Source organism: Podarcis bocagei (assembly GCF_964188305.1).
Source record: "Podarcis bocagei genome assembly, chromosome: 1".
NCBI classification, from domain to species: Eukaryota; Metazoa; Chordata; class Lepidosauria; order Squamata; family Lacertidae; genus Podarcis; species Podarcis bocagei.
The window spans coordinates 35,360,836-35,373,242 of record NC_138125.1 but is presented as its reverse complement, the minus strand read 5'-3'; the positions used below and the strand labels follow the sequence as shown (position 1 = coordinate 35,373,242).

The 12,407-nt window shown below is 47.3% G+C and overlaps 2 protein-coding genes across 14 annotated transcripts in view; one reads left to right on the top strand and one right to left on the bottom strand.

Annotated features, from left to right (window-relative positions):
* The first annotated feature begins 6,543 nt into the window (after positions 1-6,543).
* Positions 6,544-10,030, top strand: INSM2 (INSM transcriptional repressor 2). Its single transcript, XM_081209420.1, has one exon. It carries the CDS (start codon positions 6,630-6,632, stop codon positions 7,965-7,967), a length of 1,338 nt encoding a protein of 445 aa, XP_081065546.1. The 5' UTR covers positions 6,544-6,629; the 3' UTR covers positions 7,968-10,030.
* Positions 10,031-10,147: 117 nt separating this feature from the next.
* RALGAPA1 (Ral GTPase activating protein catalytic subunit alpha 1) overlaps positions 10,148-12,407 on the bottom strand; it is a 140,403-nt gene continuing 138,143 nt past the window's right edge. For 11 of the 13 annotated variants that reach the window (XM_081207277.1, XM_081207285.1, XM_081207283.1 and 8 more), the window contains one exon: positions 10,148-11,297. In XM_081207277.1, coding sequence (XP_081063403.1) covers positions 11,207-11,297 — 91 coding nt within the window. In that variant the 3' untranslated portion in view covers positions 10,148-11,206. The remainder of the gene's footprint in view (positions 11,298-12,407) is intronic. The other 2 variants (XM_081207287.1, XR_014011374.1) reach the window with 2 other exon arrangements.

Sequence of the window (12,407 nt, the reverse complement as noted above, 5' to 3'; positions counted from 1 at the left end):
TTAAAGTGGTGATGTAGCTTTCAAGTTTCACATAACTCTTTTTAGGGTGAATGTTAAAGCAACCCCCCCCCCAAAAAAAAACAGAGTGGAAGAGAAACAGTTGCTGCAGGAAAAGGACATAATGGAAGCCCTATGACACTGTTCAGGTGTTGATTCAGAGGGCAATTTGTGAACCTATCAGATTGAAGTTAAATTGTGTCCAGTGCAGAACATTGGTTCACATTGGGACAAAAAGTAGAGTTTGGATTTGATATCCCACTGTATCACTACCCGAAGGAGTCTCAAAGCGGCTAACATTCTCCTTCCCTTCCTCCCCCACAACAAACACTCTGTGAGGTGAGTGGGGCTGAGAGACTTCAGAGAAGTGTGACTGGCCCAAGGTCACCCAGCAGCTGCATGCGGAGGAGTGGAGACGCGAACCTGGTTCCCCAGATTACAAGACTACCGCTCTTAACCACTACACCACACTGGCTCCCTGTGGCACACTGGCTCTTCCTGTAGCAAATCTGTATAGCAGAGAGTTAATTTGTAAACATTTGAGAGAAAAGAAAAAAGAAAAGAAAAAAGAATGACAAACTCCCTCCGAAAATGCACGTGCTAGCAGTTGCTTAAATTTGTCTCTAGCACTAATTGGAACACATAGGACCCTTGTAAGCCAGAGAGCAGAAATGAGAAAAAACATGGCAGTCCTTATAATAGCAAAGCTGGAGATTAATTTGATTTGATGCAGTAGGTATAAAGTTAATAGAAACAACAATGGGAAGTATCACTTGGTGACTGCTGATTCCTACTTTCCTATAGCTGGAGGAAGATGATTTTCTAGTACCTAATTTAGTGATTTGTAGGTCAATAAGGACGTAGTCACAGGTGAGATAGTAGAGAGGTAATGGAGAGCAGGTATTATGCTGTGCTCTCTCTCTCCAGATTTAAATAAGTGTTGTGGAGAAAATCAGCACTAACTAGTTTTGATGCTTTTTAAACTACCCTGTCCTCCAGTGCTTCCATCCGGTGACAAGCAAAAGAGACATAATTGTAGCGCTGGGAAAACAAAGCTGCTAGTCCTGAAATGCTTCTTTTAAAAAGTAAAATCAAAATCAAAAAGAATCAGCTGGGGCATGTTCCCAGAATGCAGAGAATAACTGCTAATGAGTCAATTCAGATTATGGGGAGGAGGAGAAACCTGATAATAAATAACAGAATAAAGTACATCTCGATTGCACAGAGTGTGAATGTGCATGTGCAGTTTATTTTGCTTCAGGGGAGAAAAGACCACTCTGAGAGCCAGTGTGGTGTAGTGGTTAAGAGCGGTAGACTTGTATTCCGGTGAACCGGGTTCGCGCCCCTGCTCCTCCACATGCAGCTGCTGGGTGACCTTGGGCCAGTCACACTTCTCTGAAGTCTCTCAGCCCCACTCACCTCACAGAGTGTTTGTTGTGGGGGAGGAAGGGAAAGGAGAATGTTAGCTGCTTTGAGACTCCTGAAGGGGAGTGAAAGGCGGGATATCAAATCCAAACTCTTCTTCTTCTTCTGTGGGACTATCTTGGAGATAAAAGTTTTTGGAAATTTTCCTTCATGGTTTTCACCAGCTGAGGTGAGGTAGCTAAAGTGTTGGACACTAGGCCTTAGGAGGCCGGGTTCAGATCCCCACTCAGCCATGAAACTCACTGGGTGACCTTAAGTAAGTCACTGTATCTCAGTCCAACCTGCCACACAAAGCTTGTTGTGAGGATAAAAGAAGACATGGGAGAAGTGAGTACGCCATCTTGGGCATTTTGGAAGCAAGGTGGAATAAAAATGTAGCAAACAGTTAAACAAACAGGCATAGCCAGTGCTATTTTTCTAGAAAAAGAGCTACCAGAACTCACCCTGAACGCCTCCCTTGTTCTCTTATAATGGCAATATAAGGTGCTGAAACTGAGTTCTGTTGAGTTCTGGCTGAAAAGAAAGCCCTGGGCATAACAGTTTCAAAGTCATAGCATTAACTACCAGAATGCTCCCAATTATTCTCATATTACTGTAAAACAAAAGATAGAACACCCCTTAAGAACCGTAGAATTGTAGAGTTGGCAGAATTATAGTCTGAGCTCCTGCAATGTAGGAATTTTAACTAAAGCATCCATGACAGATGGCCATCCAACCTCTGCTTAAAAACCTCCAAGGAAGGAGAGTCCACCACCTTCTGAGGGAGACTGTTCCACTGCTGAACACCTCTTGCTATCAGAAAGTTCTTCCTGATGTTTAGTTGGAATCTCCTGCTAAACAGCAGTATTCAGCTCTATTGTGCCAGTTATAGGTGCCCTTGGGGGTGCCTACTCTTGTCAAGGCTGATTGTGTGTTGGAGGCTGACTATTTCCTTACCAGGAGCACAAGGATAGGCAAGAAATGGGTGATCGCTTCAAGCTTAACCCTAAGAGAGTCCAAAGGAAACACTGCACTGATCTGGAAATAGGTTCTTTTGAAGCTATACCATCTTGTAGGCCCCTAATTAAAATGCACATTACACATTACACCTTGAAAAGAGCTTTGATATACAGTAAATCCCCTGACTCTACTAGAGTCTTCTGTTAAGACTTCTGAGTCACCCCTCCTAAAGATGACTTATTCCTGGAGCTCATAAAAATGCCTTTAAATGACAAACAGTTTGAACTGCAACAAGTGTGAAATACTTTCAAGGCATCTGGGGCATTTCAAAGAGAAAAATATTCCATACTTCTTAAGAGTTGATGATTGAGTTGGCCTATTGATGGAGACATTATAGATTTCTGGGAGGGGGGGAAAAAACATGCCACCATATAGATTTCCAGCAAATGCACTTAGTATATATACTTGCCAAGTGATGTTAGCTCTTTCCTTGAATATTTATGGGGGAAGTATTTTGTTGTTATTTCAGTGACAAATAGTCCTCATCTTCTTTGCTGTACCCCAAGATACAAGTAAATTCAGAAAGGGTTATAGATCACTCGCATATAACAGTCTCTGTGAAAATGCTCTGTGCTCCATAATCTCTTGCTTAACTGGAGCGCTGCTTTAAGCAAAGCTGTGTGGTGTAAATCACTCATTTTCCTCCCTGAGAACCTCTCTCCCTCTGGTGTCTCAGGAGTCTGCAGTAGATCTCTCACGGGAGTTATGATTCTGATCCCAGCTGTTCTGAACTGCAAGCAAGCTTCTCCCAGGCTTTTACTAGCCCTGACACAACTCTCTGGGGAATTACAGTAGTGCTTGCTCTAAACCAGGAGCTCTGCAATGTCCCTTCACATGTGCACTCAACCCCGCGAGAGGCGGTGATTCAGTTTGGTAAAATCACTCACAGCGCAGGGGCACACATGTGAAAAGCAGAGCCAAATGTGTGCAGCCTTTCACACAAATCTTTCCCACCAGGTCAACACTCTTACTTCTAGTGGTATCTGATGGTGTAAGAAGAATTTTAAAAAAGCTTTGATTGTTGTTTTCAGAGAGTGAGTGTTCCAGAGTGCCTACCTTTCCCTATTTATTAACCCCACAACACTTTTTTGCAAAAAACAAAAAAGGTGCTTTATTAAGGATGGGGAAGAATAACTGGTTGGGGATGAAGGAAATTGGAACAAGTTGCACAGGAAAACAACATGTGTTGATTCCTACTCAAAATATGCTGCTGTTGTTTTTCAAGCATGGAAGCCTCTTTCAGGCTGGATTCCTCTTTCGCAACATTAAGGTCTTTTGAGAAGCATCAGTAGCTCCACATGAGCAGTGTTCCTGCTTTTATCCCACTGATTCCCATGACTGGTCAGTTGACTTCTTTGTATTTTGTGTACAGAGAGAGGTGGTGTGACTGGTGACTGAGCTACAAATCAGGAATTCCCTGATTCCAATCTTACCTCTTTAATGATCTCATTAGGTGGTCTTAGGCAAGCCGCTCTCTTTCAGTCTCATTTCTCCCATCTGCCATATTGATGATAATATTGACTTACCTTACAGGGTTGTTGTAAGTACAACACGAGAATGCATGTGAATACTTGAATACTTGGTAGTGCTGTACAAATATTAAATATTATTTATTACCTTTATTGTTATGAACTGGCTGGATGCAGAGGAGTGGTGGGAGGCAACAGCTATGGAACCCCCAAAGGAACCCCCAGGAAAAGAAAGCTCAGAGCCAGGGGACTGATGGTGAGACAACGATGAGTGGTCAGAGAGAGAGGACTGGGAGGAGGAGATGTCAGAAGCTAAAGAGGCAACAGGGTTTAGTGAGCAGGAAGAAACTGAGGCAGAGAGCAGTCCTGATTCAGAGACTGGAGAGGAGGGCCAAGAGACAGAGATGAGGCTGGCTGCTGAAGCATCCAGGAAGTCTCCCCCTCCTGCTGTGGTCAGCACCCCTCCTGGTCTCCCAGAACACACAGAGAAATGAAAAGAGCAGAGGAGAGATTGGTTGCACATAGATGCAGTCTCTGATTGCTTGGGGGAAAGCTTAGGCAGCTGGGGGAAGGCAGAGACCTTCACTCCTCGCAACTGCCTCATACTGGGAAGAGTTGCGGGAATCACTAGGCCTGTGCTGTTTTGGTTTGTTTGAATAAAGAGTTAACACTGACACCGGCATTTTTTAAATCACTGATCTACACCTGACTCTGGCTCCTGACATGTATTGAAAAAAATCCACTATAGATCAGTGCTGTTACTATAGTGCTCAAGTCTTGCTCTGAACTTATAGGCATGTGGCTGGCCACTGTGGGAACAGAAGGCAGGCTATAGGCCTTGGGTTTGATTCCCGCCCCCTTATTACTGATGCACATCTCAATCTGCAAATTTTCCCTTTTCATGTGCCTGGCTGATAAAAGGAAGCAATGTGATTATCTTGTCATTGATGACTTGGGATAAATTATGTTGTAGCTTTTGCATATGTACACCTGAGGACCTTCCAATGTAGGAATGAAGACTTTATTCCACTCACTGGACGTGAAAGAGGGTGGAATAAATATTTGAGGAAGGTCACCCTATTATCTGACAACCGAGGGAGGTGAATAAGTTTCACAGCAAAGTTTTGGATAAAGTTGAAAGCGAAGTTCTGACAAGAGAAGGTTCAAGATGCAATAGTCAAGCTGTGAGAGAATCAGAGCAAACTAAATTCTTAAAATGACATTCTGCAGCTGAAGTTACTCGCATAGCAATTTGCATTTCTAGAATACCAAACTGTTAGTTGTGCTAGTGGTCACTTCGTGGAGAAGGAAAGAGACTTTCTACATTCCCCGAGGTCCTGCATATGTCAAGGCTGAAACCTGGAACTGAAAACAGATTCTGAGACCGAGCTAAGTCCTGCTGGCTTTCGGAGGGGATGACAACTCAAGGCCATGTTGGAAGCAGTCCTTCCACACACAAACCCTCCTCAAAAGAAAAGAATAGATCCGCTGCCTTCTGTTTCTCCAGCAGCAAACAGGGTTGCCAGAAGCATGACTGCAGCTGCATGGAAATAAATGGGGGGGGGGGGAGCCGCTGTAGAACGAGGTCGCCCGCTTTTCTTCCCTTGGCTCCAGATCCCGAAAAAGAAACCTGCGGCTGCTGCTGGACAGCTCCCCGGCTGCTCCAGTTAGAAGCCTCCGATTAAGTTGTCCTAGGAAGATATCAAGAGCTCCTTGGCAAAGCACCTCCTAGCAGAGTCGCGGCTGTTTCAGAGCTGGAGAAGCGGCTTCCTCATAGTTAGTTTGCCTTTTCCTCAGCGGAATTACACGGCTGGGGAAACGGGATATCCAAAGAACGGCAGCGGGTCGGTCGAGGAACTGGCAAGATACTTTCAGGGGCTTCTTTTCAATAAAGCGAATCAAGAGAAGGATCGTTGTTATCACTAATTTTGATTGCGAAAGGGTTGCCTTGCTGTCTATTGGAGTCCCCCACCCGCACCTCCCACCCATAGGAGCCAACTCCCTCTGGCCACCCCCCAATAAAATATTTGAGGGTGCCGCCTCCCCGAAGTTGAGGGGCATTGTCATTCAAGTAGTGGGTGGGTGTGCTCCGTCATGGGATCGATTATGCGCCCCCCCAATATTTTATTCAAGTTGGCACCCCTGCTCCCACCCCAAGAAAGGAAAAGATGGAGATTCGGTTGTTTGCTGGGGGGGGGCAAACTGCACCTCAAGCCCACCCGCTGGCGAAGGGAAGAGGCTGAGCTCCAGCTCCCCCACTCAGCCCTTCCACGTGCGGGGAGCTGGGATCCCCTGAACTAGCGCTTGCTGAGGAGACTTTTCCCCGCGCGTTTGCCATCTGAGGCAAGTTCGGAAGAAGGAGGCTCTGCTTGCCCGGGAAGGTGAGGCAAAAAGGAAGGGCGCCGGGCCGAGAGGGCAGTTCGGCGTGGCCAGGCACCTGTGGGGGCCGCTGGGCGGGAAACTCGCTGAGGTAAACGGCCCCACCCCCACCTCCTGGCGCAGGCTGGGAAAGTGGCCTCCCTCTTCCCCCAGCTCCGATTCTCCCGCCTTTTCCAGTCCTCTCCCTCGCCCCCCTCCCCGCCCTCTCCTCTCCCCTCGCCTTCCCAACTCCTCATTGGCAGCCCTGGGCCGGAGAGAGGATGACGCGCGGGCTCCCCAGAGGTGCCTGAGGTATAAACTCCCGTCGGGCACGCGGAGCCGCCGGTGGAAAGGGAGCGCTGCCGTGGGGCGTCGCGGAAGATGCCGCGGGGGTTCCTCGTCAAGCGGAGCAGGAGACCGGGGGGCTCTTACCGGGTGCGCCCCCCTCCGGGACTGCCCCCCGCGCCCTGCCCCGCGGAGGAAACGCCCCGCGTCCCGGCGCCTTCGCCCGAGCCTCCTCCGCAGCAACAGCTGCTGCCTCAGCCCAACGCCCCGCTGGCGGCCGTGTGGGGCGCAGGCACCTCGGACAGCGCCGCCGCCTCAGCCGCCGGAGAGTCTCAGCGCTGCGCGCGCTCTCCCGCCTCGGCGGAGTCCTTCCCTGCGGGGCCCGCCTTGGCCGCGGCGGAGAAGCTGCCTCTGCTTCCTCGCACGCCGCTGCCTCTGCCGCTGCCGCTCTCTCTGCCGGCCACGTCGGCGCCGCCGCCGCTTTACCCGGCGCTCAAGCGGGCGCCCCGCGCCAAGGCGCCTCCGGCCAAGAAGCCCAAGGCCGTGCGCAAGCTGAGCTTCGCCGACGAGGTGACCACGTCGCCCGTGCTGGGCTTGCGGATCAAGGCGGCGTCGGAGGGGGCGTCGGAGGGGCCCCGCGGGGCAGGCCCGCCGCTGCTGGGCGAGTTCGTGTGCCAGCTGTGCAAGGAGCCCTACGCCGACCCCCTGGCGCTGGCGCAGCACCGCTGCTCGCGGATCGTGCGCGTCGAGTACCGCTGCCCCGAGTGCCACAAGATCTTCAGCTGCCCGGCCAACCTGGCCTCGCACCGCCGCTGGCACAAGCCGCGCCCGCCCTCGGCGCCCGGCCCCGCCAAGGACAAAGAGAACAGCCGCGGCCAGGCCGGACCAGATCAGCACCACGGCGCCGCGGACAGCTCCTGCTGCCGGGACCCGCCGCCGCCGCCGTCCCGAGCCGCCCAGCAGCAGCAGCTGCTCTGCCCGGGCGGCGAAGCGGGCGCCGCCGACGGCTCCAGCCTGGGCGCGTCCGGCGGCGAGCTCTTCCTGTGCCCCTATTGCCACAAGACCTTTCGGCGCCAGGCGTACCTGCGGAAGCACCTGGGCACCCACCAGGCCCCCGGGGCGCTGGGCTACGGCGGGAGCCCGCCGCCTGCGCAGCAGATCACGTTCCCGTGCCACTTGTGCGGGGCGCACTTCCCTTCGGCGGACATCCGGGACAAGCACCGACTGTGGCACGCCGTGCGGGAGGAGCTGCTGCTGCCCCTGGGGCAGCCGGAGGGCAGCGTGGCGCACGGCGAGCAGCAGATCTTCTCCTGCAAACATTGCCCCTCGACTTTCTTCAGCTCGCCCGGCCTCACTCGGCACATCAACAAGTGCCACCCGTCGGAGAACAGGCAGGTGCTCCTGTTGCAGATGCCTGTCAGGCCGGGCTGCTAGGTGGGTGTGGGGGGTGCGCAAGTGAGGGGGTATGCGCCACCGACTCGAACCGCTTCTTTACCAGACTTGAACTATGAAATTGCCAGTTGCTCAGACTGACCGATTCTCCAGTTAGCGGGAACCGATTTATGCGATAGAATTCTTTCGCCCCCTAAGCCTTGATCCTCAATCCCTGATGGTGGAGACCCGAACGAATCCTATCTGAACTGTAATTCCTATGGAAAATCGCAGTGCATAGCCGAAGAAAATCACTAGACTTTAGAAGTACGTCATGCCAAACGTTTTTAATGTATGAACACAAATTAGCCTTACTGCCTTATGAAAAGGTAGAGTGCACTGTATATTCTGTGAATCCAGTTTCCACGTACAGTACTTAAAACTTGTCACTTCAACAAAGCGAAAGGGAAAGCGAGCCAACCGTCTATCTGAGGCAGAGTGGGAATCACCCCTTCCACTACAGGACTGAAAAATGTGACATTGCTTTAAGTGTGGGTGTGGGGTGGAGAGACATTTTTCTGTGTACTCGAAATACTATAGCCAAACCTAGAGCCATCTGTGTGCCTGCCTGCGAGTAAAAGCTGTCTAGGGAGAATGGGGGCCTGAACGATTTCATTCTGGTCACTCCTGTCCCTAGGATCAAAGTACATTCCGACATTGTATTTAACAAAAAATTATTAATTCTCCAGGAGAACTAGTTAGCCCTCATACTTAATTAGTGGAATCTGCCTCTCCAGCCTCTGAGGGTTTAAAGAGTTTAATTTGCTGTGAAGTGTTTTATTCGTTGTATCTTGTATTACAACACTGTCTGATATTTGTAGAAAGTCAGCGTGCAGTCCTATGATATATACATATAAGTACATATATAAATATATACATACATACAATGTGCAAAGTTCCCTTTGTCTGCTCTTGCTCATTGCTGGCTATTAAATTCTGGATTGATGATTTTTTTGGTAGTTTATTCTGCCTATTTTCTGAGCATCTTGTTCCACTCTTTTAATTAAAAAAAAAATGATATGCAAAAGGGAGCGCATACAAAAAGAGAAAGCAGGAAGCTACTTTGAAGTCCAAAATGTTCAGCCAGAATTTCAAGATTCATGAAAATTGTTCAATTAGTCAAACAAAGCATTAGTCTTTCTTTTTAACAGCCACCCCATCCTACATGGCAAACCAAAGAGCTTCAAAAACAGCTTGCACTAACGCATAAGGATCAGTTGTTAAATGTACAAGTCTAATAGTGTACTGGATTACTTGAGCAGACATCTTTTTGGACCCCAGCCTTCAAATCTAGTAACCATTTTAGAAATTCTGGTGGTCAATTCCCTCTCCAACTTCTTCACTGATACATTTGCTGGAAGTCCACTTTTGCAAACCTCTCTGTAGATAGATGGCAATTTTTATTGATTAAATTTGCATAGTCCTTTGTAAATTGATACATATAGCTGGATTTAACTGTTGTGCAGAAGTATTGATCAATGGAAGATGAGATACGGAAAGGCAACTTCATTTTAACTAGGGTAACATCAGTGAAATTATTTTGAAACTTGAATAATACAGCATGCTATGTGACCAAGTATGTAGAAGTTAAGTATTTCTACATACTTAACTTTTAGGAACGAAGTTAGATAATGATTTTACCTTAATGGAAAAAAATTTAAAAGCCTTTTTTAAAGAGTTTCCAAAGAGACATTTTACTGTCAAGGAATTGTCAACTGCTTCAATTTTAAGCTGCTATTATAATGTAGCTATTTGAACTTGTTCTACTTTGGAACCCAAACAGGCATTCATTATTATTATTTTTGCAAGGATGTTTTCAGCAATATTAATTCAACATTGAATTCTTCACTTTGTACAGAATTATCAATCCACTTAAGCAAAATTTATTGAGCCAGAAAGGAAGGATTTAGGCAAGCATTATCTTGGAACTACGAAGTGGGACTAAGGTGGCAATCCTATACACTTGGAAGTATCACAGAACTTAATATTTATGTGCAGGATTGCCCCCAAAAGGGACTGTGAATTAAAACTGTCAATTAAGACGCTTGCTGTAAAAGCTTTGCAATCTTACAACCATGAGCCATTCCATGCCTGCTGTCCACTCACCTCATGAAGCTAATACTACTGTGATTGATTTAAGCAATCTTTCCAATATTTGCAGTGGAATACAGAGCATACACAGGTGGTAAGAATAATTTTATTGTATTATTAAATAGCATGTCTTTTTTCAACCATTACAAATTTGTATATACTACACGGTGAACAAATACATCAATATATATTTCTATAGTTGCCCAGGTGAAGGACAGATATTTACACATGCAGTTAGTACCGGTGCCATGCTACATTTTGTTAGAGCAGAATATGGCGAACAACATAGTTGTATTTTTTCGGTATGAAAATACGTCTGGGGGTAGTGGGAATTTGGAGTGGAATGTGTTTGTGCATACATCTGCCGCTACAAGGGCACAGTCCCTTTTTCTCCCCAGTAATGGTACATAGCTCAGAGCAAATGACTGACATGGCAAAGTGCTTGAAAGTATGCATATCTTACAGATAGACCAAGGGACAGTTTTCGGAAGAGAAAGGCTGACAGTGGCCATAACTTGCATCTGGAAAGCAAATACTAGCAGGAGAGTAGAAAGCTGTTAGCATTTCAGCACTGGGATCTTGCTGTGGTGCCTGTCCAGCAGTGAATGACAGTAAGAGAGATGGTGATGGGCCTCTGTTTACTTGAAGGGCTTTAATTCTTATCACATATATTCTCTGTACATAATTCTGTGTCTCCTAGTGACCTTTGCAGAGGACTCCAGAGGTGCATCTTCATTTGAATAGTACATTCATTTGCAAATGGTACTTTTTTATTTAGAGGGTAGTACAAAAAAACAGAGAAACATGCCTGCAGTCTCCAGCCCCATGTGTGGCTAGCAACAGACCCAGAGGTTAAAACAGGGTCTCACAAGGAAAGGTAAAACAGGTGCAGGAATGACCCTACACTGACAAGTTATGGAAGCAGGAAATTAGATAAAAATATTCTAACGAAAGCCAAGATATTTTCAGTTTGAAATAAAACTCCAATAAGGTTTTCTAAAATAAACAAACAAGTGGAGAAATGTGGGACAAGAATTCCATACAGAGGGGAGACAAACATCTCAGGAAAAGGGGCTGCAGGCTTCACCCATTCTTAGGTCTTGTTGGCTGAGCCAGAGGAGCGCCGTAGTTTCATGGACATGCGGCTCTTGCTAGTCCGGGGAGAAATGGGGAAGGCTAGATCGGGCCCGTCCATCTGCGCTGCTGTTGGAGCTTCGGACGCCTGAGTCTCTGGGTAGGAGCCTATGGGAAACAAGAAGACCCCCATATATGAGAACAATCTGCTGGTGGTTAGGAAAGAGCAAGTCCCCAACAAATACCTGCTCCTTCTTTAGACACAGAAGAAACCATACTAGCTCATCTGCTACAATCATTAACAAACCCATTCCACTCTATATGAGTGGAAGGCTGATGGCAAATCTAACTAAGCTCTGAAGGAAGGTCAGAACACAGCAAGAGGCTGGGGAGATACTATACAGGACTGAGGTTGGCACCCATTTTCTACTTAACACCCTCATCACATGAATTCCTACAGGATTCAACAGGGCAGAAGCGTGAATAGATCATGCTAGCTGGATGCACTACATGGTTCGGTATCTTTGTAAAAGGAACAAGATGAATCTGAGACAAACCCTTCCCACATATAGGCCCCCCAAAATAGGTTGCAGGAACAGCAGCAAAGGAGTTAGGTTGATAAGATTTATTGCAGTGTCCAGACTTCTATGAGAGATGCAAAACAGGTCAGTGTTTTTCCCCTAAGCATGCTCTGTGTTCAGCCTTCAGCTGCCAGAAAGGAAAGACAATTCTTTCTTAAATCTACCTAATTAATGAAGCTGTGGAATATGAATTCTTGTATGCATTTGTAAAGATCTCTCTCTCTCTCTGTGTGTGTGAGAGAGAGAGAGAGAGAGAGAGTGAGTGAGAGAGAGAGAGAGAGAGATCTGTGATCAGATACTTGCTGCCTATCAAATATACATCGTCAATTCCAGCCCTAAGTTCAGACTCCTTTAGCTATATTTTAGGAGCTACATACATTCCATTGGTTCCCTATTGTAAATGTAAACAAAAAAGTCCAACATTATTTTAGTACTATGCATGTATTTGGACATATAGTTTGTGCCCTTGCCCTTAGAGAAAAGCTTTTGTTCTAGCGGATGTTCACTAACGGAAGCAATTTTGGCTGATTCCATTTGCATCCGCTCACTCTGCTCTGCAGCCCCCCCCCCCCCGGAGATGATTTTCAGGGAGTGCTGAGGGATGCAGCAGGGAAGGGGAATCAGCAAAAATAGCATACCCTCTTCTATTAACATAGGCATCTGCTGGAAGTAAAGTGCTTCTATGATCACAACAGCA

Excerpts from the sequence above, each read along its gene's own strand:
- INSM2 (XM_081209420.1), top strand. The coding sequence starts at position 6,630 with ATGCCGCGGGGGTTCCTCGTCAAGCGGAGCAGGAGACCGGGGGGCTCT.